Here is a 25,209-nt window from a genome sequence, read left to right as displayed (position 1 = left end):
AACAAAACTGAATTGCATTATTAATCAGAAACCGTTCCAAAATCATAAGATATATTTAACCCCTCCTACCATAATTCAATAACAAGTTTATTGGTTACTGCAATAACTTGCCACTTACAAAAGATGTCCATGTGAGTTCACAATTGACACTCGAGCCAGCAGACTAAAGTTACCGGAATTTAAAGCTCCCACCATTTCACAGTCCAACCCCACGAACTTCGTCGGCTCCTTGAGGTTTGTTGGCAACTCTAGCTGTAAAACCTTTTCCATGTTACTCTTTGACTTCCCCGAGCGCTCGTGTCTTTTGGCATTTTCAGGTTTATCACGGCCTTGACTTCGTTTTAGGGTTGACATGACCGTTTCATTGTCGCTTTTGCTTCTAGATTGAGGACTTATTTTCATTTTATCGCTCTTTGGAGTTGTAACATCATCAATCAGGTCTCCGTGGTCATTTAACAGAACATGCTCAAACTTTTTGTCCCTCTTAAGAATTTTGGGAGCTGGCATCACGTCAAAATTGACATCTTCCCAGTCATCTTTGGAAAAGGTCGGTTTCGTTCCTATCTTCAGTCCAATTTTCTGTTTGAAAAAACATAATAGCTTCCAGTACAAGTCTTTATTGTATTTCTCAAATTTATCGGTAGTATTTTTCACTGTTTCTTTTTCGAAAACTTTATAAATAATTCATATAGGTATAGTCTTAACCAATAATTGCTATCATTAATTCCAACTACTAAAAACGGACGCAGCCCAATCTCATACGCATGAGCCAATTATACATACAAACCTTTATTCACCTTGAGAAATGCAGTAGAAGACAGCTTCGAAAAATTTGTTTCATTTGACTTATTAGACTGTAACTGTTCCAGGCTCCGTTTCCGCCTCAAGTCCCCGCAATCGTTTTTACGGGATTCTTTAGTTTTCGAAAAGCATTCAGAATCATGCTTTCCCTTTTTTACGCCAACTTCATTTCTGGCCTTCAATAGATTTTGAATTTTGATCCAATTTACATCACAAGACATTTCTGAAACAAAAGAATAGGTTCCTGAAAAGAGGGCAATTTTGATTTCAGTACTAGAAAAAAACTTCTGATTGAACTGACAAAAATTTGCAAGCAAAAATGCACTTACTACAAGGATAACCCCTCGATCGAATCAAATCTGAGAAAGGCTAAGTAAACGCCATTCGGCAGCATGCAAGGAACAACCTGTAAAGTTCACTAAATCAAAATAACTGAGCAGTATAACCAGAGCAGGCAGCAAAATTTTGCCTACGGTAAACATTTTTGTACACTTAAGCAAGAGAACGCACTTGAAATTCAAATTTTAATAACTAACAAGCTAACAGCATCTTTTTTACCCGGTAGGCGGATCCATTTACAATTGTTTGGAAAATATCATTTGAAAAATGAACGTTTTAACCACAAGTAAACAAACATAATAAAAATGCAAGTCTGGTTGGCGAAAACGCAACAGAAAAAGAAAAAAACTAAAGCAAATTTTTAAATTTAATTTTTTACATCTCTCACGTCTTGAGAAACTGTCGTAATATGTATGAATTCTCTAAATATCGCATTCATGCAAGGGACTTCAAAATGACGAATTTCAAGCAATCTTTTACACCCAATGGAAAAAATAGTTGATCTTTCTCCTCAAAACAAAATGAAATATAATTTTTTATTGAAATATTTAACTATAACAAATATATGAATACCCTTACAAAAATTTCAGCTCAGAAACGGTGATAACCACTTTCTGTAGTGAGTATGATACATACAACTAAAAAGACTTCAACAGGAAAACCTACATTTGGTCACAAAACAAATGAGCAAATAAAAATTGTATTCCAAAAAGTTTTTTTAAATATTTTTTAGTTCGAAAACAGTTAAAATCAATTTTTACCGTAATTTCTGCGCAGACTCAATCGCAGATTCCAAATTGCGCAGACTCAATCGAAAAGATGACAGCGTATACAATTTTTTATTTTAAAATGCTTTGGTAGTTTGTTACGCCGAAACAGTCTTGAGTTTTAATTTGATGCAATATATATATGGAAGATACCAATCCTTGAGATAACTTTTTTTAGAGTTCTGACTTTATCTTACATAAAAATACGGAGATACCCAATTGTTTTGCTCTGGGGTGTATTTTGAAACACGTGAAGTAAAGAAATATTGCCAGCCAGCCGATGTGTTTTGAGATATATGTAAACAGACCAATAAAGGATTTGACGGATTTCTAAAATGGGAAAAGTTCGGAGACTTCTACTACCTTCATTTTACTTCTATTCGACTAGACCACGGCTCAAAAAACTTGCGGCCTTAGCTTAAGGATTGCAGTTTTCGCAAAGTTTAAATTCTAAAATTTCTTAAATAAAAAACATAAGTGAATTTGGGGTGCCCAATCATTCGAGTTGTTTGCCAATCTAATTAACTAGTTCCTTTTTTCAAAAATGAAACTAACTAATCTGTGAAGTCTGAACTTCCAAAATTTTTAAGTTTACTGCGTTTTTCTCCTAGGCGAGTGCAGTGCCCCCCTAATTTTATTGCGCCCAATACAGTGTTTTTAGAATATTTTTCCATTCAGACAAAAAATTTCATTCCAGTTTTGTGAAAACTTCTTGTTAGCTACTTGTCCGTACAAAAGCCAAAAAGGCAAGACTTTGACAGCTGTTAATTTGATTCTTATCAATTACCCTCTGAAATGACCGCAAAATTTTGTCCTCCTAGCTCTGAGATAGAGCAAGTTTGCAAAAATATGACAAAAAAGACTCCATCTCGCACGTAAGGGCTTCGCTCAACTTCGTATCGCGGGCCTCAAAAAATAACACAAGATAGCATCTAAAAGTCTGATAATTGTTCAAGCATGTGAAAAAGACTCTAAACACCGTAGATCTCACTAATGGACGACAAAGACAAATTAGGGGTTTTGAAATTGTTTGAGAGCAATAACAAAAATTGAGTGTCAAAGCCTTTCTTGTGCAGACATTTGATAATTTGAAAACAATGCAGCAAAATACATGATAGGCCACGGAACGGTCTTTTGCTGTGTTCACATGATGACAATTGTAGGAAAAAAAATTAGTCAGTCGTCAAAATCACGAAGCATTTTTAAGAAAAAGTATCTATTGGTTCTATCTATTAGTGTCTATCTCTATTCTCCAAAATGACGCATGAAAAACTTCCCAAATTTAAACCATGCGCTGAACTCCAACCTTCATTATATACAAACCAACCAATTTTAATATAAGCTAAGGCATGGGCAAATTTTCGGAGACACAATTTCATTTAACCATTAGTTTTGCGAAGCTCAACTTGAAGCAAACTTTGCTGAGCACCCTTGATTATAACTTTCTTCAACATAAAAAACTCAGAATTTTCATTTTGATTATAATTTCTACCAGATACAAAACTACATGCAATGTCAATTAAATCTAAAAAAAAGACAGCGTTTCATAGAAACCGGAAGTTTGACAAGAGCAACAAGTTGCGAAGAAAAAGTAGCGAAAAGTAGATGATAAAGTTCCAAAAATTTGTTCCGATCAGTTTATACAATCGAATAAACAGCAAACAAACAAAAGACTGAACATGCTGTTAATGATGAGCACAAGAACTCACCGAAACTAAAAATTAGAAATCACCTTTAAAAGATGGATTTTTCAGTTTTCATTTTTCCATACTTAAAATACGCCCGACAGATGAAATCATTACCAATCGGTCCAACTCGTGACCAAAATTACAATTTTTATAAAATATTTCCGAAGTAAAAGAATTCATCAATAATTAGATCTCAGGAAATTGTCAAATTCCTTTTTTTGGCTAACTCAAGCTAATATTAATATAAGTTAATTTTAATTTGCACATCTTATATTTTGAATTTTCTACAATTTCCATTTATTTAAAAAAATTATTCTTTTCGACGTTTATGTGACATATCGGAGGACGGCATTGAGTTATTCTTTTGAAATTTAGTGAAATGAATACGTTTTTTTTGTAGATCAATTAACTCACGTTATGGATTCTTCAATTTGATGATTCAGTATGATGTGGATTAAATGCAGAAATTATGCTCTCGTTACAGATTACCCATATGTGAGCAATTCAGCAAACTTTTGATCAAATGGACCACTTTATTAACTAGGGGACATTGTTTTGGCTGTTAGTTTGCGATCAAATTAAGAGAAATACGTTTCCTTAAAACTTGGCGTTTCTCAATTGAAGTGAAACAATAAAGGACTTCTTTAGAATTTCCTCCAGGTCAAACTGTAAAAAATGAACAACTACACAACGCAAGCGAACAAAATCATCTTAAGTCTCCGAAGTCAAGGTATTTCAAAATATAGAATCTCTTTTTCGTTCTTTCCTCAATTGGTTGGTTTTTCTGATGGTAATTTTTTGAAAGTCCTTTTCAAAAACCAACTATGTTATTTTGTCGATAAATTGAACATCTAAAAACGAAAAGGCAGGGTTTCAAGGCATAGGGCTAAATTTTGCAGAAAAGTACATGAAAAAAAAATTTAGAACATTTTCCCTATTTGAATTTTTCTTTTTGCTGAAAGAAACAATGAAGTGATAACTTCTTCACATTCCCTGTTGACTGAGATGTCCAGAAAAGTTGCGAAGAAAAAGTAGCAAAAAGTAGATGATAAAGTTCCAAAAATTTGTTCCGATCAGTTTATACAATCGAATAAACAGCAAACAAAAGACTGAACATGCTGTTAATGATGAGCACAAGAACTCACCGAAACTAAAAATTAGAAATCACCTTTAAAAGATGGATTTTTCAGTTTTCATTTTTCCATACTTAAAATACGTCCGACAGATGAAATCATTACCAATCGGTCCAACTCATGACCAAAATTACAATTTTTATAAAATATTTCCGAAGTAAAAGAATTCATCAATAATTAGATCTCAGGAAATTGTCAAATTCCTTTTTTTGGCTAACTCAAGCTAATATTAATATAAGTTAATTTTAATTTGCACATCTTATATTTTGAATTTTCTACAATTTCCATTTATTTAAAAAAATTATTCTTTTCGACGTTTATGTGACATATCGGAGGACGGCATTGAGTTATTCTTTTGAAATTTAGTGAAATGAATACGTTTTTTTTGTAGATCAATTAACTCACGTTATGGATTCTTCAATTTGATGATTCAGTATGATGTGGATTAAATGCAGAAATTATGCTCTCGTTACAGATTACCCATATGTGTGCAATTCAGCAAACTTTTGATCAAATGGACCACTTTATTAACTAGGGGACATTGTTTTGGCTGTTAGTTTGCGATCAAATTAAGAGAAATACGTTTCCTTAAAACTTGGCGTTTCTCAATTGAAGTGAAACAATAAAGGACTTCTTTAGAATTTCCTCCAGGTCAAACTGTAAAAAATGAACAACTACACAACGCAAGCGAACAAAATCATCTTAAGTCTCCGAAGTCAAGGTATTTCAAAATATAGAATCTCTTTTTCGTTCTTTCCTCAATTGGTTGGTTTTTCTGATGGTAATTTTTTGAAAGTCCTTTTCAAAAACCAACTATGTTATTTTGTCGATAAATTGAACATCTAAAAACGAAAAGGCAGGGTTTCAAGGCATAGGGCTAAATTTTGCAGAAAAGTACATGAAAAAAAAATTTAGAACATTTTCCCTATTTGAATTTTTCTTTTTGCTGAAAGAAACAATGAAGTGATAACTTCTTCACATTCCCTGTTGACTGAGATGTCCAGAAAAGCCAAATCAAATGAAACGCCGAAAATGCAAAAAACCACTGGAAACATCAAGAACAATCAACAGCATATACAATTAAAAAGGATCAGTTTTTACAAGAAAATAAGTTTTCTGCAGTTCTTGTCTCAAGTACCCCATATTCGGCCAGCTCTGAGTATTTTCAATCAAACCATATTGCGAGTAATGTAGACGATGGTGGTTTCAAGATTAGAGTGGGTTTCTTAAGGTGCCCACAAAAATTTTTAAAAAGGCTATTTTTTGCATAAAACTATTGATATCTTTCTTAATTCAAAAATTTTAATGTTCTTTTTTGTTTCCGTTAAATCAAACTGCTTATAAAATAGAGCTAAGGGGGGGAGTGCGGCGAGGTGTGACGTGAGCGGGGGGCAAACTCTAAGAACCGCTCTTCAAACTATGAATTTAAGTCAAATCATTTCAGTGAATCGCATATGTAGAGTCTAGTCAGCCGAAAGCATTTGAGATAACTTAATAAACTCCGGACGTTACCTGTGTATCCCATTTTGAAGACGAAAAGTCAGAAGGTCCAGACTTAAAGTCTGTCAAGCGAAAAATTTTATTGAAAAAAACAACCGATTAACGTCGGGAAAATTGCCCTCAAACGACAGGCGTGGTTGCATTCGGTAGCAGCCAGCTAGGGAGTAGGGGTGCCAGCAGTGGAGAGGGGTGTGATCGGAGAGGGGTGATCAAGCCATGAGGGGTGACTGAGGGGGTAAAACTTCTAAGAACTGCCCCTCACACCATGAATGTTTCTTCAAAATAGTTTTGGTGATACTTAGAGACTAGTATGGTTCTAAGAGAGCTGCTCAGCCACATACAACCCTATGGGCGCTGCCTGTTTATACCGTTTTTGAAGACAGGAAGTCAAATGGTCAGGCGAAAAATTGGTCAAGCAAAAAATCGCATTGAAAAAAGACCACATTACTAATATAATTGCAAAAAAGTTCGTTTGAGAGCAATTAATCACAGGACAAAAATAATTGCTACAAACTTCGTTTGAGAGCAATCAATAATAATAGAATTGTATAAAACCTTCCCCTATCAGCCGATAAGGCCACAATAATAGAAAAGCCGACCTAGCATATGTCCCCAAATTTTGCGAAAATGTCGGAACAATTACTAAGTACATCTTACACAAATGGATGGAAGTTGACGGACTATAACTTTTAATCCAGCCAGTTCAACCACACCTTGAAACCTAAATGCCGAGCCTTTGCGTACAATATTGGCCCTTTCACATTGTCAGTCGATTATCACATTAACCTCGTTTATCAAGTCAAAACAAATTTTGCGAAATAAGTAAATCTAGATATTATAAATTTACAATTTTTATCTACACAAAATTTGACAAGAAACGAAACGAAGAATGAATTAAAAGAGCAACTTTAAGTCAGCCAAAGCTAAGAACAATGAATTCGACAACCATAGCAGCTTTGCACACACATAATGTGACTTAGAAATTTTTAGTGCCAGAATGACTTCACTGGTTTATAAGAAAAGTGATTGTTAAAAACTATAGCTCAAGTTAAACCATCGGTACATCTGATTATTTGTTTTGTAAGAAAGCTTTTTTCAAATAAGAAGCATCGGAAGCCCGCGGGTTTTTCGCATAGCGTTGGGGTATATGTGATTTGGGGTTACCCAAGTTCGAAGTATTAAATCCCCGGTTAGGACCGCGAATTGCTGTCTTTTGGGAACCGTTCGGACTTTTGGAACTAGTTGATGTATCTGGACTAGCACCACTTTCTAACGCTTCCAAGCGTTCTGTCAGAGCTAATTTCTGACTGATCGACATTCGTAAAATTTGTTCCAATGTTTGTATTTTCTCATTCATTGCTCTATTTTCTTTAGTTTTCTCGTCAATTTGATTGGTCAGAGAATCGACACGAGTAACCAATATCGAACGAATGTAAGCAAATGTAGCCGAGTCACTTTTGAGTTTTTTCAGCTCATTTTTCAGTTTGTTCACCGTTTCAACGATTAGTTGCTTTTCTTGTTCGTACCTGCCTTTTACCGTTGTCATAGCAACCTCGGCCGTATGTTTATTAGCCTTCAGAACTGCCCTTAAAGACGTTATTTGTTCTCGTTTCTTTGTCAACTCAAGTTTCAGTCTTTCGACTTGGGGAGCCAAATCAGTTTGCGTTTCAGAAGCTTCGCTGACTTCACTCTTCGAATCTTCCTTCGAAGGTTTTGATTCTAACTTCTGGGCATTTTGAGTTTCATTAGATTGGGACAGAGAAATCTGGCAAGATCGCTTTAACTCTCGTAGTTGTTTTTGCACCAAACTGATTAGCTCAATCGGGAATTCGGTATCGAATTTGGATTTGTCTCTGAATTGTTCTGATTGCAGCGTTGAAATTAGCTCGTCCAGTTTCTCTTGCAGGCTCTAAATAAAAAGTAAAAATTAAATTCTAACTGAAAAGAAAGCATACTATAAACATATCCCACTAAATGGAAGAATTGTTCTCGAACGACTAGTGGGAGCTCTAATCAATTGCAGCCTGCTTCAGTCGGCTGGGGGGGGGGGGGGGGAGGAAGGGAGGGGGAGACTAAATGGGACTAAGAAGTTCAATAGTGGGCTTCAAATAACCACATTAGAGGTTAACATATACCACTATTAAGATTTAAAGTGAAAAATGACACCAGTTTTCATTTGACTTTTAGTATTAAATTGCCGCCAATTGAGTTCAGCTGCTTGAAATTGTGATTGAGAGAGAATTTTAGATCACGCGAAACGCAAAAAGTCGAGGGCGTAAAAGTCACTCGAAAAGTCAAAACGGTCAAGCGAAAATTTTGCATAAAAAAAGACAAAAACGTTTACAATAATTGCGTCTCTACGAGAGCAATCAATTAACCGGATCTTTTCCGTTTTTGCCCCCCCCCCCCAGCTTAGTGGGCGCATATTATTTGCACCCCCCAGACGCACGTGCAATATTTTTACATAGTGATTTAATATGTAATGGCACGTGCTCTGTAACTGGGGGGCGCATAACGTACTGGGGGGGGGGGGGCACAAACGGAAAAGATCCAATTAACCATATGGTTATAATTTTAATTTACTGGTTGCAAAAAATAGCTAATATGGTGTAACCTTTTTAAGTGCACTTTTAGTAATTTTGGATCCATCTTCACCCCTCTGCTCCTGGTCCGAGGATCCTGAGGTGGACTCGTCGCCAGGTGGTGAAACCAGGAGTTGCATGTTGGATATTTCGGCAGAAAAAGCAGCCACTTCGTCCAATGTTGCATAGCCACAACTTACAACAGCCCGGTGCTCGTCTTCCATCCCGCCAAGACGACGCTCACAATCCTTCAATTTGTCCTGTAGAACAATGAGCACACTTAAAATAAAACAAATTTTGCATAATTATTGTTCCCAGATATTATCCAAGAACTGCGGGGCACTGTGCTTAATGGAGAAGCTCCAAATATTTTTGGAGCTTAAATAGGCCACTATTAATTCAAAAACTGAATTTCAAAAAATGAATTAAGTCAAAGATGAAAATTTTTGGCACCTTTTTCATTTGAATTTCATTAGTGAACCACCATGAGTTTAGATGCTTAAAATTAAGCAAGAGAGACAATCGAGATCACGGGTAAATAAGAAAGTCAAGCGTGATAAAAAGTATACGGAATTTTAAATCATTGATGAACAAATAGTCTATCACAATTTTAGAGTAACATTGCGTCAAAATTGAATTTTTACTTCGTTAAACTAGGGGCTAATTTACATTTGACGTCCACAGAAAATACAAAAAACGCAAAATGGTCAAGCAAAAATTTTGCATAGAAGACAACAATAATTAATTCAAGACTTTGTACAAGAGCAATTACTAATTATGAGAAGGTGGCTAATAATAAACGGAACCGACTAACGTCGGACAAGTTGCTCTCGAACGACAGGCGTTGCTGATAGCTTAGAAATAAGGAGGCCAGCAGCACTGGGAAAAAATTTTACACAAAAGGAAAACATACCCGGCAGATCGCCGGAAAATAGCCACCGTTGATTCCCATAACTCTATTGGGATTGAAAGAAAAGAAAATATCAACAAAAATTGATTTTTGTATAAAAACATTTTTAAGTGCGACTTATTTTGATGTCATTTCGTATCTGAACATACTCCTGTCTCTCAGTGAGAGGCTACAGGGTCTAGTATCAATACCAATAAGCATTATAGACAGTAACTAAAACTTATGAGAACGAAGCTCAAGTACCGGGCATCTAAAAATGGGCTTTATGGGTTTATCCCGTTTCTATTTCTGACTTTGATTTTTTTTATACTGACTCCCTTCATTTTGAATTGCTTTGCTGAGCAGCTGCTGTTTAAAAGGACTTTGAGCAGAATGAGAGAAGAGTGAAACTAGCCTAGAGGAGTCAAAAAGATTTCACGCAAAATGTCGAAAAAGCGGCGAAAAGGTAAAGCGAAAAAAGTTCGACGAAGTAAAAACATAGCAGGACGTAGCAGGAAGTCCTGACGTACAATTAAAAGAATTTTCATTGACTAAACAGAACACTAGACCTAGAACGGACTATGAACGGATTGGGAAAACCATTTAGAAAAACATCCCATCCAAAAAATTGGAAAAAAAATTGTAATTGCCGCATGTGAACAAAAAAACCACTAGCGAGAAAGCGAATTTTTGTTCAAACACCGTTTTCTCACTCCACTTTAAATTTAGAGCAAAAAATTTTCACGCCGCAAAACCAGTGGCTTTTTCGCTCAACTACCTGTTTCGGCGTGACCAAAATCACTACTCCAATTTGACTTCAAAAATCATGAAAATGTTTGAACAGATCTTTAAAAAAAACAACCGACTAACGTCGGGCGAATTGCTCTCAAACGACCCGCGAGCAGTTGGCTTCGTCAGTACCTAGCCAATGTTTAGTGAGGATGGAATTAGCTTGATTGAAGGGGCCTGAGATTAGGGTAATAGACGATGACATCACGCCATATAACAGCCGCATCAACAAAAGAATTAAGGAGAGAGAGAGAGAGAGAGAGAGAGAGAGACAGAGAGGGACTAAACGTGAGCGAGAAGAAGGAAAGAAACGCCAGCTAACACAGAGATAGCGAGAGAGAGAGAAAGAGAGAGAAAAAGAGAGCTAGGAATCTTTTCCATGATGAGATTCGACTCTACAACTTCAAGTTTTCTAAACTTGTTAGTAACTAAATCATATAGAAAAAAACTTAAAGTGCAAAATTCCAAAGAAAAGTTTCCACATTTCGCAGTAAAGAACATGTTCAAAAACATTTTTTGTCTCTGGATTTTTGTCAAGTAATCCATCTGCAGGACTTGAAAAGCTTCGTTGGCCAGAAATGATCGTTAAACTCAGAAAAGGACAAAATATTCAAAAATTTTTAAAACAATTGCAAATTTTAACAAGATCTTGCAAAAACTCGTGATAATAATATCTTCAGAACAAGATTCCCTTGTCTCAAGATACCATATAGTTTGCCTATTTGAGGCTTTAAACAGTTTCACTGGCTCATAAAGATCCATACACTTGGAACATGCTGATAAATTTTCAAAAAATTTTCAAATTGAAATTTATTACAAAATTTTTAAAACTGGAGTCATTTAAATAATGATAAACGTTCCATTAACTCTAGAAACTAAGCAGCAGCTTAGTATCAAAACCTCGAAGGAGGCTTCTTGGCTCTTGAGGCTAGAGACACCTAAAAAAATGACAATTTAAAAAAAAAATATGAAGATTGCCAAAAATTCAAAAGATCAACCTATAAAATGACAAAAATTGTCAAAAAACTTGTAAATATTTCAAGTTTTATAAAAACAAATAGATGAAATTGTGATATTAAAAAGTTGAAAACCATTCCATTACCACTAAAATTTATGCGGCCACATATTAACAAAACATTAGGCAGGTTTTCTGAACCCTGAGCCTGAAAAATCTTGAATAATGACAATAAATGTTAAAATTAAAAAAATGCTATTTTTTTCAAAAAATGCTAAAATTCGTGATGTTAAAATCTTGAAAAAAATTCATTAGAGTGTAGAAACTATACAGTAACCTATCATCAAACCCTAGAGGAGGCTCCTTGGCTCTTGAGGCTGGATAAACCTAAAAAACGACAAATATTTTCAAAAACCTTGAAAAAATTTGCAAGTTTTTTCAAAAAATTGCAAAAACGTTGAAACCATTCTTTTACCACTAGAAACTGTGCAGTAACCTATTATCAAACCATAGAGTGGGTTCCTTGACATCTAGAGTTGATATAACTCAAAAATTTGACAAAAAAAATTTTACAAAAATGACAAAAAATTTCAAAAAGCTTTAGATCACGCGAAACGCAAAAAGTCCAGGGCGTAAAAGTCACTCAAAAAGTCAAAATTGTCAAGCGAAAATTTTGCATAAAAAAGACACACACGTTTACATTAATTGCTTCTCTACGAGAGCAATTAATTAACCATATGGTTATAATTTAAATTTACTTGTTGCGCCATGAGTTTAGCTGCTTAAAATTAGGCAAGAGAGACAATCGAGATTACGGGTAAATCAGAAAGTCAAGCGTGATAAAAAGTATGCGGAATTTTAAATCATTGATGAACAAATCGTCTATCACAATTTTAGAGTAACATTGCGTCAAAATTGAATTTTTACTTCGTTAAACAAGGGCTAATTTACGTTTGACGTCCAGAAAATTCAAAAAAGGCAAAAAAGTCAAGCAAAAATTTTGCATAGAAGACAACAATAATTAATTCAACTTAATCAATTTGACTTAATTCAACATCAAATTGATTTTTGTATAAAAATATTTTTAAGTGCGACTTATTTTGATGTCATTTCGTAATTGAACAAACTCCTGTCTCTCAGTGAGAGGCTACAGGGTCTAGTATCAATACCAATAAGCATTATAGACAGTAACTAAAACTTATGAGAACAAAGCTCAAGTACCGGGCATCTAAAAATGGGCTTTATGGGTTTATCCCGTTTCTATTTCTGACTTTGATTTTTTTTATACTGACTCCCTTCATTTTGAATTGCTTTGCTGAGCAGCTGCTGTTTAAAAGGACTTTGAGCAGAATGAGAGAAGAGTGAAACTAGCCTAGAGAAGTCAAAAAGATTTCACGCAAAATGTCGAAAAAGCGGCAAAAAGGTAAAGCGAAAAAAGTTCGACGAAGTAAAAACATAGCAGGACGTAGCAGGAAGTCCTGACGTACAATTAAAAGAAATTTCATTGACTAAACAGGAAACCAGACCTAGACCGGACTATGAACGGATTGGGAAAACTATCTAGAAAACCATCCCATCCAAAAAATTGAAAAAAAAGTGTAATTACTGCATGTGAACAAAAAAACCACTAGCGAGAAAGCGAATTTTTGTTCAAACACCGTTTTCTCACTCCACTTTAAATTTAGAGCAAAAAATTTTCACGCCGCAAAACCACTGGCTTTTTCGCTCAACTACCTGTTTCGGCGTGACCAAAATCACTACTCCAATTTGACTTCAAAAATCATGAAAATGTGTGAACAGATCTTTAAAAAAAACAACCGACTAACGTCGGGCGAATTGCTCTCAAACGACCCGCGAGCAGTTGGCTTCGTCAGTACCTAGCCAATGTTTAAAGAGGATAGAATTAGCTTGATTGAAGGGGCCTGAGATTAGGGAAATAGACGATGACATCACGCCATATAACAGCCGCATCAACAAAAGATTTAAGGAGAGAGAGAGAGAGAGAGAGAGAGAGAGAGACAGAGAGGGACTAAACGTGAGCGAGAAGGAAAGAAACGCCAGCTAACACAGAGATAGCGAGAGAGAGAGAGAGAGAGAGCTAGAAATCTTTTCCATGATGAGATTCGACTCTACAACTTCCAGTCTTCTAAACTTGTTAGTAACTAAATCATATAGAAAAAAACTTAAAGTGCAAAATTCCAAAGAAAAGTTTCCACATTTCGCAGTAAAGAACATGTTCAAAAAAATTTTTGTCTCTGGATTTTTGTCAAGTAATCCATCTGCAGGACTTGAAAAGCTTCGTTGGCCAGAAATGATCGTTAAACTCAGAAAAGGACAAAAATATTCAAACATTTTTAAAACAATCGCAAATTTTTACAAGATCTTGCAAAAACTCGTGATAATAATATCTTCAGAACACCATTCCCTTGTCTCAAGATACCATATAGTTTGCCTATTTGAGGCCTTAAACAGTTTCACTGGCTCATAAAGATCCATACACTTGGAACATGCTAATAAATTTTCAAAAATTTTTCAAATTGAAATTTATTAAAAAATTTCTAAAACTGGAGTCATTTAAATGATAACCGTTCCATTAACTCTAGAAACTAAGCAGCAGCTTAGTATCAAAACCTCGCAGGAGGCTTCTTGGCTCTTGAGGTTATAGAGAAACCTCAAAAAAATGACAATTTAAAAAAAAAAATGAAGATTGCCAAAAAATTTTCAAAAAAATGCTAAATTTCGTTAAATGTTAAAATGTTTAAAAACACTCCATTGCATCTAAAAACTATACAATAACTTGTTATTAAACTCTAGAGGAGGTTCCTTGGCTCTTGAGGCTAGATCAACCTATAAAATGACAAAAATTGTCAAAAAACTTGTAAAAATTGCAAGTTTTATAAAAAACAAATAGATAAAATTGTGATATTAAAAAGTTGAAAACCATTCCATTACCACTAAAAACTATGCGGCCACATATTAACAAAACATGAAGCAGGTTTTCTGAACCCTGAGCCTGAAAAATCTTGAATAATGACAATAAATGTTTAAAAAAATTAAAAAAACTGCTATTTTTTTCAAAAAATGCTAAAATTCGTGATGTTAAAATCTTGAAAAAATCCATTAGAGTGTAGAAACTATACAGTAACCTATCATCAAACCCTAGAGGAGGCTCCTTGGCTCTTGAGGCTGGATAAACCTAAAAAACGACAAATATTTTCAAAAACCTTGAAAAAATTTGCAAGTTTTTTCAAAAAATTGCAAAAATGTTGAAACCATTCTTTTACCACTAGAAACTGTGCAGTAACCTATTATCAAACCATAGAGTGGGTTCCTTGACATCTAGGTTTTATATAACTCAAAAATTTGACAAAAATTTTACAAAAATGACAAAAATTTTCAAAAAGCTTGAAAAAAAATTGTGAAAATTTGCATAAATTTGCGTGTTTTTAGCGACCGGTTGGTCTTCAGTAACTAGCCATGGGGGGAGGTGCTGATGGGGTGGCAACAGTCGGCTGGGGGGGGGGGGGGGCAACAGCGCGGTGGGGGGGGGGTCAACAGTTGGGGGGGTGTCTTCAACCTCTAAGAACCGCTCTTCACACCATAATTATAAGTCTCCAAAACAGTTTGAGCTGAAACAGAGCGGAAAGGCTCTGAGAGAACTTAATGCCCGCTGGGCGCTACCTGTTTATCCCGTTTTTGAGGACGAAAAGTCAAAAGCTTCAGACGAAAAATCGGTCAAGCGAAAAATCGCATAAAAAAGACCGACAGGCCTAATATAATTGCTACAAACTTCGTTTGAGAGCAATTAAAAAAAGACAGCGCCCCAATACAATTCAAATTCTTTGAATTGTAAGAAAAATTAGGAGCGCTATAATAGCCGGCTGAGAAGATGAGGGCGGCTATTAAAAAAACAAATGATTGATTTCAACTTTGTTCAAAAGAAATGAAACATTAAACTCAATCTATTACACGAGCCGGATGTTACTTGGACTTAAAACAAACTTTAAAATAGATTACTTTGGTTTGAACAAGCTGTGTCTTGAGGCCTTCGAATTCTTGCTTGAGTGCACTTTCGAAATCATTGCTCTTATCCCCATGTACGGAAGTGTTATCCCCGGAGTTGTTCTCCGCATCTTCAAAGCGATTGCTGTTGATAATGGAGGCCCTGAGTTGATTGACTTCCTGTTGCAATTGGTAGTTGCGTCTCCTGAGTGATTCGATGTCCTCACTCCCAATTTCACCTAAATGGCGAAAACCAAACATAGCTGACAGATTGCCAGAAAATAGCCGCAATAGCTTCGTAGACCTGCAGTCTCAAGAAAAGTAAGACAAACCAAAAAAATTCGCCTTTTCATTGAAGGCTGATATGTTATATTTTGATTAAATATCTGTATGAGTTTTTGCTGCCTCTATTAGCTGCTCTCAAATAGCCTTCATTTAGAGTGACAAACACCCATTTGACCTCATCTCTTTGCATTAAAGAAAATAAAAGTCAACATTTGAACATAAATTGCTTCAAAGTATTCATAGCACTAAAAAGGCTTCGAAAACATTTTCGATAGCAATTCGTATTGCCAAAATCACCCTTATTTATTAATCGTGATAGGTCATTTGCATTCGAAAAATCGGAATACGTTTGTGGTTCACTTTCCATTTTATTGGACAATCGAACTATTCTTCGGCTATTTTGATAAACAACGTGGTAAACCGCTATAAATGGAAGGTCAAGCTAGCTCAGTCAGCTGTCGAGATTAAAAACCAGCAGCCCAAAACAGTCACGCAGATTCGACCCAGTCCGGACCGACCTGTGGGTGTGAGTTGCAGTTCGGAATGATGCGAGGGTTGCAGCCCTTCCTGGTCTTCCAATGCCACGTTTATACTGATTGACTTCTGAGGCGAGGATGAGGGTGATAAAGCATCAGGTGTCGGTGTGCCCACAGAAACGGAGGGTACACGTGAATGTCGGGGCGTTGAAAGAGGAGTCCCAATAGAGCTGCCGGAATCCTCCTGAAACAGAGGAGAAAATACTGTCGACATGATTCAGTGCAGTATTTTGCCCTCTCATGAGGGTCCAATAAGCTATCAGTGGTCCTTGTTCAACTATTTCAAGGTTTATCGCCGAGGAATCTGAACTGTTAGTTATAGGATTGATGTGGTGTTATTTTCCGCATTTTGGAATGTCGAATATTTAGTATCTCTACCTAAAGAGCGAACAAATTGGCTCACAGGTCATTGGCTTTTTTCAAAAAAAATGGGAATTGATTTACAAAATAAAATAAATCACAGAAAATTTTGATACTTTCACAGCAGACTGTCATCTGTTTACTGCCATTTAGCTTGAATTCAAAATTCTGGCCGTACTAGTTTCAAAAATATGTAGAACCAAAAACACTGCCCATAACCAATAATTCAAATTCCATTTTTCATAAACTTTCAAGTTTTGAACTCTAGACTTTGAATTACTTCAAATCTACCAAAATTGCTCATCAGCTTCGACTACCCATACAATTAGATCCTAACAGAACTGTAAGAGAACTGCAGCGATTAAAGGCCTTAGTATTCGCCAGTTTATCCTCTTTTCTGAGGGCAAAAACAAACATAACTAAAAATACCAATAGAACCCAAACAATGCAGCAAAATTAGTTAGGCATTAAACTTTACTATCCATCTTTAATTTAACTAAATTGAGCGCTTCATTTGCTGTTGATCGGCCCGCTTTCAATTTTACTATTTCACAATAAACTACAGTCAACGCGCACGAGCAATTCAGTTAGTTAGGCGGCTTCAAACTTCTAAACGACAGCGAATTAGATCATACGCAAAATTAATTAAAAAACCAAACCATCATGTCAGTAGGTGTCAAGAAAGATATTACAATAAATTGACTTCGCGGATGAAGTGATTTAGTAAAAAAGAATTCAGCCGCAACAAAACCACTTTCAAACCGTGTGCTCGTGGGCTTGGGTTTATTGGAATTGCTTCTAGGAAAATTGTCGAGTTACCATAGCAGGCACGTTTTACAAATTTTTTGAAAGGAAGGTTAGGTTGCAATTATACGTGTCTTTTTCTGCCTTTCGATGCCTTAATTGATAGTCTCACCACGGCGAAAATACTTAAATAAGTTAAGTTTTTAAATGTAACACTAATTTTACCTGAAAGTCTTAAATTGTAGCCTGGGGTTTTTTTAAAGTTTGAGATAGGCAAAAAAAAGTTATTCATTATCCTGTAGTTTTGATTCCGGTTTAACTTACTTGGTTTCAGACAAATCTAAAGAGAATGCCGCTTGAAAAGCGGGGTCTTAGTGCTAGCGACCGAAAGACAATAGAATCAACGAAACAAATTTCATGCAATGAGCTTAATCACTGGTATTGTTTCCTGTGTTTTACAGCCAGTAGATCTGGATTTATCCTGGGAGATCACTCAAAAATTAGTATGTCATTGACAGAACGATAAGAATTACGAGTAAATTTTTAATTTGTTTTTCAAGTAAAAGTTTTGTTCAATGGCAACAGCACTCGATTACTAATGGCATAGTTTATATGGTGAACGCGCTTTTTTCTGGTTTAGGTTTATCAAGGTGACCAAATCAATATCAAACTAGAACACTGGGACCCCACTATGGATTTTCTCGTCCGAGCTTCTCTCATTATAAGGACAGAAAGGGACCCAGACATTTCCCAGGCACAGAAACAACTTTGACGGAGTACACAGGAGAATCTATAACTTGAAAACATTCTTACGAACCATTGAAAAACACAACGAACTCAAACATACAGGGTCTCAACGCACAAAGCACCTTTCGTTAAGCCAAAGACTTGATTTTGTTAGTACCGAACCAGCTAGCGAAGAACCTCTAGCTGTGAACTTGAAACACTGACAAAAACGCTGTGAATAATATTATTAAAGGTACAATGCATCCCGACTTTTGCGAGATCAAGTCAAATGTCAGTCGGAAACTTAGTGATAATAATGACAATCACTAGTAATATTAAATCAGTAGAATTAGGAGATGAAACCGGAAATCTTTTCGCGCATGCCTTGTGTAGCTCACAGTAGAAAGTTGCTAGCACTTATTCATGCCATCCAAAAACAGGAAAACCAGGGAGACATGACGAATTGATAGATTATATGTTGAAAAAGTAAGATGAGCTAGCAGCGAAGCCGCTACAGGCAACTCGTCAGCTAAATTTCAAATTGATACTGATAAGCAGTTGCTTAATACAACAATGAATTGGATGTCACGTTGTGGCCAATCAACAAAATGACTTTTATAGCATTAACCTTACATTTTATCTGTCTTGTTCAAGGCTCACAAATAGCGAAAACGTTGTTTTATGGCCCGAGCCTTATCACATTTGCGTACATGATGATGCGCTTCTAAAGCATATAATTGATAAACAACCAAATCAGGGAGAAAATGCTGATTGAGGGAAATACGCAGGAGTTTGGCACGAAGAGCTTGCAAGCGACTGTATACTAAAAAGGAAACCATGGCCCCCACGTTTTCTTCCAGGACCAAAACAATAACAGGCTCACTGCAACGTGAGGACTCGTCGCCCCCGCCCCCCCCCCCCCGGAAAATGTCAATTGAAATGTTTTATTTACCTTTGGGGCCGGTAGTGAGGACTAGAAATGATTGTCATTCTTGAAACGAAAAGCTACTGAACGCAGTTGATTCGTCAATTTTGTTACGACTTCACAGAAGATAAAACTTTTATTTACCTGTAATCATTTTCTAATTCTTTAAATTAATTCAAATTTATGCTCAAAATACCTTTGATTGATTAACTAAAATTTTTTCTTTATAATACTTCTTCCTTGCTTTTCTTGCCAAACATTTCGTTGTTACTAACCAATTCATACATATATGTCCAGTAAACTGAATGTTTAGAGCAATTTGTTCTAAATTTAACCTGTTTCTACACTTGACATATTGAAAAAGCTCTTCCTTTTCTGTTATTTCTTTCAATGTTCTCAATTTTATCAGATCAACAGTTAAAGTTCTGGAATCTACTGGCAGCACCTTCGATTTTACTAAAAAAAAGTTCTGAAGGAATGAATAATCCTGCCATCTTTACAAATGCTACTCCCATATTTTAATTTGGATTGGCCAGCATCATTGCTGACTGCTCTATAAAAAACATTTGCAAGTTTTTGCTTGCGTTCTGTGCTCCTTATTTTCACTTCATTGGTATCAGGATCTCTCCATGTTCATAACCGTATGTTGTTGCTTCTTATGATGACAACTTTGAGGCTACCCTTGGGTTTTTCAAACATTCCAATTTTGTTAAAATAATTAACTATTTTATATCAAATGTTATCCAAAAAAAATAAGTGGCCTGCCATGGCACAAATAGATCTGTACGCTGTCAAAAGACATTAAAACTGAATTCAGAAAAGCCGACGAAAAAGAGTTCTTTATCAGAGCAAATTTTTTAGCAGCGTGTCAAAAGAGATTGGAAATGGTACGGAAAAAAGACAGTTGGCAAAGCCTATGATTAACTTCCTGATTTGCCTATTGAATATGACACCTACGGCGGTTACAGACAGATTAATAGAGACAAAAAAATCACTGAAGGCAAACAGTAATAAACACACCGGATTTCTGAAACCTGTGCCTGATGGTTTCAAAAATGGTCTGTGATGCAGTCTGAGAAATCTGGTTAACAACTCCTTCTCGGGCCCATAAAAGTTGTTAATTCCGATTCTCCACCAAACAGCGAATATGAATTTTCGAGCTCTAATGGAGTTGTAGAGTTCATAACAAAAAAATTGGATCAGACAAGTTGATGAAATCCTTCTCAAAAAAGGCAGTGATTTCTTTGATCTAGAACAGTAAATGTAAAACAAATGTAGATTTAAACCAAAATTCACAGTTACAACAAAGTTTTTCCGTAAATTATTATAAAAGGTTCTGCAATCCTGACCCAGCACAATCCTTGGGCGAAATCATTGCAACCCGCTGCAAGTTGGCTGCGCTCACGGCAGACAGTCCATAAGTGCAACAGAACGTTCGAGGCCCCGCGTTTAGCCTATTGACAGCGTCGAGGAATTAAATCAGACAGTTGCTCATTCTGGGTCTGAAACAGCCCTTTCAATTTTTCTGCATTAAAGCTCCAAATTTTCAACGCTCACTCCGATTATGACAATGATTACAAGGGTAGAGAGCAGCTCTAAAGGCCTAAATTATTTTACAATTTTGGGTTCTCCTCGAGCCTCGTCTAGAAACTGTGCCTCTCCTGTTTTACTGTTTCGTCCATTCAGACAAATGATTATGACAACAGGACTTGGTCAGTAAGAAAAAAAATTTTGCCGAGAGTGATATGTTGCAGATTCTTGACTTTCAGTAGAACTTCTATGTTCGGATCTACACTTATCAGACGGTGGATTTGTTCTGATCAATAATTATACCAAAGCTCTCCTTCCGCCAGAGATTGTTTCCTTTCGGAAAATTTTCCTGATTCTACTATTTTTAGTGTCAAAAACTCGACAGCAACAACATCAGTTTCACAGTGCTTATGCTCCTGGTTGATTGGAGTTTCTTCAAAGGAGAATTAATGTGAGATACCAAAGGCGCGCTTTAAAAATTTGTAAGGTAAGGCTAGGTTGCAATCGTATGTCTTTGTCTGCCTTGTCTTGAATGATAGTCTCAGCACTACCAAATTCCTCTTCTTTAGATTTGTGTGTAATTCCCCAGGAAAGCTCTGGGCTTTCCTGGGGAATAAAGATGACTCAGAGAGAACCATTAAAAGTACAAGTAAATTTTCATTTTGTTTTTCAAGTAATAGCTTTATTCATTCTTAAACTGCATTGCTGATGGTTTTTTTTATTGTTTTGCTTCAGCAGGGTGACCAAAACATTAACAAACTAAATCATAATAACCCAACTATGGATTCCTTTGTTCGTGCTGCTCTCCTGGAAAATGGAGTTCGGTAACCACACAAATACGAGGCACAAAAAAAAACTTGCGTCGGAATCCAGGAAAATTCAACGAGCCGTCTTATCGCGCCACTATTCAAATAGCCGACAACACAGAACGCTGCGCGCCTAAACACAGAAATCAGCTTTTTAAATCCAAGAAACAATCCGCGGACCGAAACAATTCAAATTTGATAGTAGCCAACACACTAGGAGAAATATTTTGAGATCACAGAACAGGAGCGTCTTACAAAACTTCTGAAAGTAAGGTTAGATTGCAACTGTAGCGTCGTTTTCTGCCTTGTTTTAAATGACCTTCAAATTCCTCATAAATTAGGCTTTTTTGGTAATAACTTTTTAGCGATCAGAAAGCCGTATATTCTTGTCTTGATCTTTTATCGCAAATGAAACATTTCTATCATCCTGTGGTTACAATTACGCTTTCTTTTACTTGGTTCTAGAAAAATCAAAATCAAAGGATGATTGAAAATCGGATTCTTAGTGCAAGCAACTGAAAGATAATAGAATCAACGAAAGAAAATTCAATCAATGAGCTGAATCACTAGTTTGGTTGCTGTTGTTTAAAGACATCGGGTCTGGGTTTATCCAGGGATATCACTTCGGATATGAAATATTCCTAACAGAACGATTATAAGTTCAAGTAATTTTTTAATTTGTTTTTCAATTAATAGTTTTCTTAATTCTTCAAAGCACTCAAATACTGTATTTTCTCTGGTTCTGCTTCAACAAGAAGACCTTATCAATAACAAAATAGATCATGCAGACCCCACTGAGGATCCCTTTGTTCGGGCTGCTCTCTTTAAAAGCGATGTCGCGACCTACACACTTCCGAGGCAGATAAACAAATTTGCTTGAGAATCTAGGACCCTTGAAATACGCTGCACCCTCAAACATTCCGAGCCTCGAAAAAAGAACAGTAAGCAATCCACGGTCCAGAAAATATGATTTGGGTAGTACCCAAAAACTTAGCGAAGACTAGTGGTGACTGATGGCTTAGATGTCCTAAGAGGCTATCCTTGGTGACAAAAAAGCTGTGGATTCTATGGATGGTAACGCCTCCTGACTTTTGCAACGAAGTCAGTTGAAAGATCAGTTGAAGAAGTCATAATAAAGACAAAGGGGAGCAATAATAAGTTGCTTCAGGTGTCGAAACGTTGCTAATCTTGTTCAGCAGGCATTGTGTAGCTCACAGGAGAGACTTGCTAGCACTTATTCATGCCCACCAGCAAACAGAGAAAAACCAAGGAGACCTGAGATCATATGACCAAGATTATATGAATGAAAATGCTAGGTGAGCTAGCAGGGAAACAACTAGAGGCAACCCAGTTACAAATTCATATTAATAAGCAGCTGCTTATTACCACAATTAACTAGATCCCACTGTGTTGTGGCTATCCAAAAGCAATAACAATCAGCGCCAGCCGTTCTCCAATCAGCTTAAGTTTATGGTGATTTATCAGTTTTTATAGCAATCGACTTATTTTTAATCTGTCTTGTTCACAGAGCTCACAAATGACAAAAATGGTGTTTTACGGCCAGAGCTCTACCACATAGACGCAGATTATAAGAGGCTTATAATGCTTCTAATTGTTAAGAGATCAAGGAAGCGAGAAAATTGGATGCTGAGAAATACGCCATTAAGTTTGGACCGTGAGCTAACAAAGGAGCAAAGAGTCATACGTTGACGCCCAAAATCGAAGGCAAAAATCGAGCAAAGAGTCATACGTTGACGCCCAAAATCGAGTCATACGTTGACGGCAAAAATTTGAAAAGTTATGTACTTTTTACCTTTGAGTTAACCAACGCTTCATTTCTAATGCTCGAGAACTACAGTCCCCACAAATTTATCGGACCTCAGCTAGAAAAAGTGTTGTAGATTGAGCTACGAGCCAATGGAAGGAGTAGAAACAAGAAAAAAGGCCGGCGCTGAGGATAAAAAACAGACTATCACATAAAAATCTAATGAAAGCAGTTGATTTGTCAATTTTGTAACCGCACTCAAGATTGATTTTCTAATTACTTGATATTCGGAATTAGTATTTTTTGCATAGAATATCTTTGGCTGATCAACAAACCCTTTGCAGTACTTCTCTGTTGCTTTCCTTGCTAATTAACTTTAGGTGCTAAAAATTCAGATCTCTCCATGCTTATAGCAACCTGTTGCTTCAGCTTTCTGAATGAATTTTTGTAAGCACCTTAGATTTTTGAAACAAAGGTTTTCACGAAAAATTCTCGCATGTTTTCAAATTCTATCTACAAGTTTTGATTGGCCTACACCATCTCAATGTTAAAGCTGAAAAACTTTACAGCTCCCTGTTCCTATGCAGTAATTTATGATTGCGTTCTGTGCTCCCTATCTTCACTTCATTGACAATCAGATCTGTCCGTTTTCCGAGCAATCTGTCTTTGAAATCAATAAATAATCACTTAGTTATCTTTTGTAAGGTTGCCTTGTCGACTGATAAAATTTGCAATTTGGTTTTTCGCTTCATCAGTTCATTGGCCAAATTTTTAGGAGCATCTATAAGCAACTTCAAAGCTATTGCTGGTTTTTTTCAAACATTCACTTTCTAGCAAAAAATGCCTCTTATATCAGAAATGTTAGCCAGAAGAATTGATTGGCCTGTATTGCCACAAGGACATATGAAAACTGAATTCAGAAAAGCCGACGAAATAGAGGACTATCAGGTCGTATTTTAGAGCAGCGTGTCAAATAAGACTTGAACTGGAAGGGAACAAAAAGCAGTTTGCTAGGAATATGACCAGTTACCAGGAATGTACGATTTGGGCAAAATCAGTGCAAATTATTTCAATCAAAATAAGTGCAATGAGCTAAGATCTAATGGATGGAGTTAAGGCAATCCAAGTAAATAGGCTGGCACAGAAGATGGAAGCTGATTGTCATTCTCAAACGATAACCTACTGAAAGCAGTTGACTTATCAAGATATATATGTTCCGATTCTTCAACGTTTATAGCAATTCTTTCTGGCATATAAATTTTACCTGTTTCTTCATTTGAAACTGAAAAATTCTCTGTTTTTTAAAATTATTGATGTTTTCAATTTTATCAGAAAAACCTTTTTAATTTTTGTGAAATCCACTGGAAATGCCTTCGAATTTTGGAAATAAAGCTTTTTATGGAACAATCCTGGCATCTAATGAAATGCTACCCACAAATTTCAATTGGGATTGACTGCATGATGGCAACGTTTAACTGAAAAATGTTTTTTGCTGACTGCTCCAAGTTTCTTACGCAGTAATTTCTGCTTGCGTTCTGTGCTCGTTAATTTTGCTTAATTGAGATTAAGATCTCGATGTTCAAAACTGTCTGTCGTTGCATCTAACAGTTAAACTGTTTTCTTTATTAAAGGTTTGCCTTGTCGTTTTAGTTAAAATTTGCCAAATGATATATCGCTTTCATCAGTTCAACAACCTAAATATTCAAGGCAGATCTATAGGAAAAACTGAGGCTAATGCTGGCTTTGTTTAAAAAAAATCGCTTTTTTAAATGATTAACTTTTACATCAAAAATTGATTGGCTTATGTTGGCACAAAGTGATCTGTCAAAAGACATACGGAAATTGGACCCAAAAAGCCGACGAAATAGTTAGCACAATATCAGAGCGTAAAAAAGGTAGTTTTCAATGCTTGTCTTTCGCTTTTTCCGAATTCGCGATCGAATATGTCTGATAGTAGAGGTATGTGATGCGGTCTGAGAGAACTAGTAAAAAACGACTGGTTCTCGGTCCAATAGGGTTCGCTAAATCCGATTGTGAACCAGAAGGCTATTATGACTTTTCCAGCTTTAATGGAGTTGTACAGTTCA

General features: G+C 36.1%; 2 protein-coding genes across 3 annotated transcripts in view; both read right to left on the bottom strand.

Moving 5' to 3' along the window:
• LOC142340612 (uncharacterized) overlaps positions 1 to 25,209 on the bottom strand; it is a 355,986-nt gene that overhangs the window by 6,639 nt on the left and 324,138 nt on the right. The window contains exons 2-3 of one of the 2 annotated variants that reach the window (XM_075391300.1): positions 798 to 1,026; positions 119 to 579 (exon numbers count right to left, since the gene is read on the bottom strand). In XM_075391300.1, the coding sequence (XP_075247415.1) occupies positions 119 to 579; positions 798 to 1,022 (686 nt within the window). In that variant the 5' untranslated portion in view covers positions 1,023 to 1,026. Of the gene's footprint in view, positions 1 to 118; positions 580 to 787; positions 1,027 to 25,209 lie in introns of those variants that run through there. The other variant, XM_075391301.1, reaches the window with a different exon arrangement.
• Positions 7,038 to 25,209, bottom strand: part of LOC142340608 (protein bicaudal D homolog 1-like) — a 33,849-nt gene continuing 15,677 nt past the window's right edge. Inside the window, exons 7-10 of the mRNA XM_075391294.1 lie at positions 16,249 to 16,450; positions 15,461 to 15,684; positions 8,843 to 9,070; positions 7,038 to 8,137 (exon numbers count right to left, since the gene is read on the bottom strand). Of these exons, the coding sequence (XP_075247409.1) occupies positions 7,298 to 8,137; positions 8,843 to 9,070; positions 15,461 to 15,684; positions 16,249 to 16,450 (1,494 nt within the window). The 3' untranslated portion in view covers positions 7,038 to 7,297. The remainder of the gene's footprint in view (positions 8,138 to 8,842; positions 9,071 to 15,460; positions 15,685 to 16,248; positions 16,451 to 25,209) is intronic.

The sequence above is a fragment of the Convolutriloba macropyga genome, chromosome 6 (genome assembly GCF_964194025.1).
Source record: "Convolutriloba macropyga chromosome 6, txConMacr16.3, whole genome shotgun sequence".
Taxonomy (NCBI): domain Eukaryota; kingdom Metazoa; phylum Xenacoelomorpha; order Acoela; family Convolutidae; genus Convolutriloba; species Convolutriloba macropyga.
The sequence above is the reverse complement of the archived record's forward strand: the minus strand, read 5'-3'. Positions and strand labels throughout refer to the sequence as shown.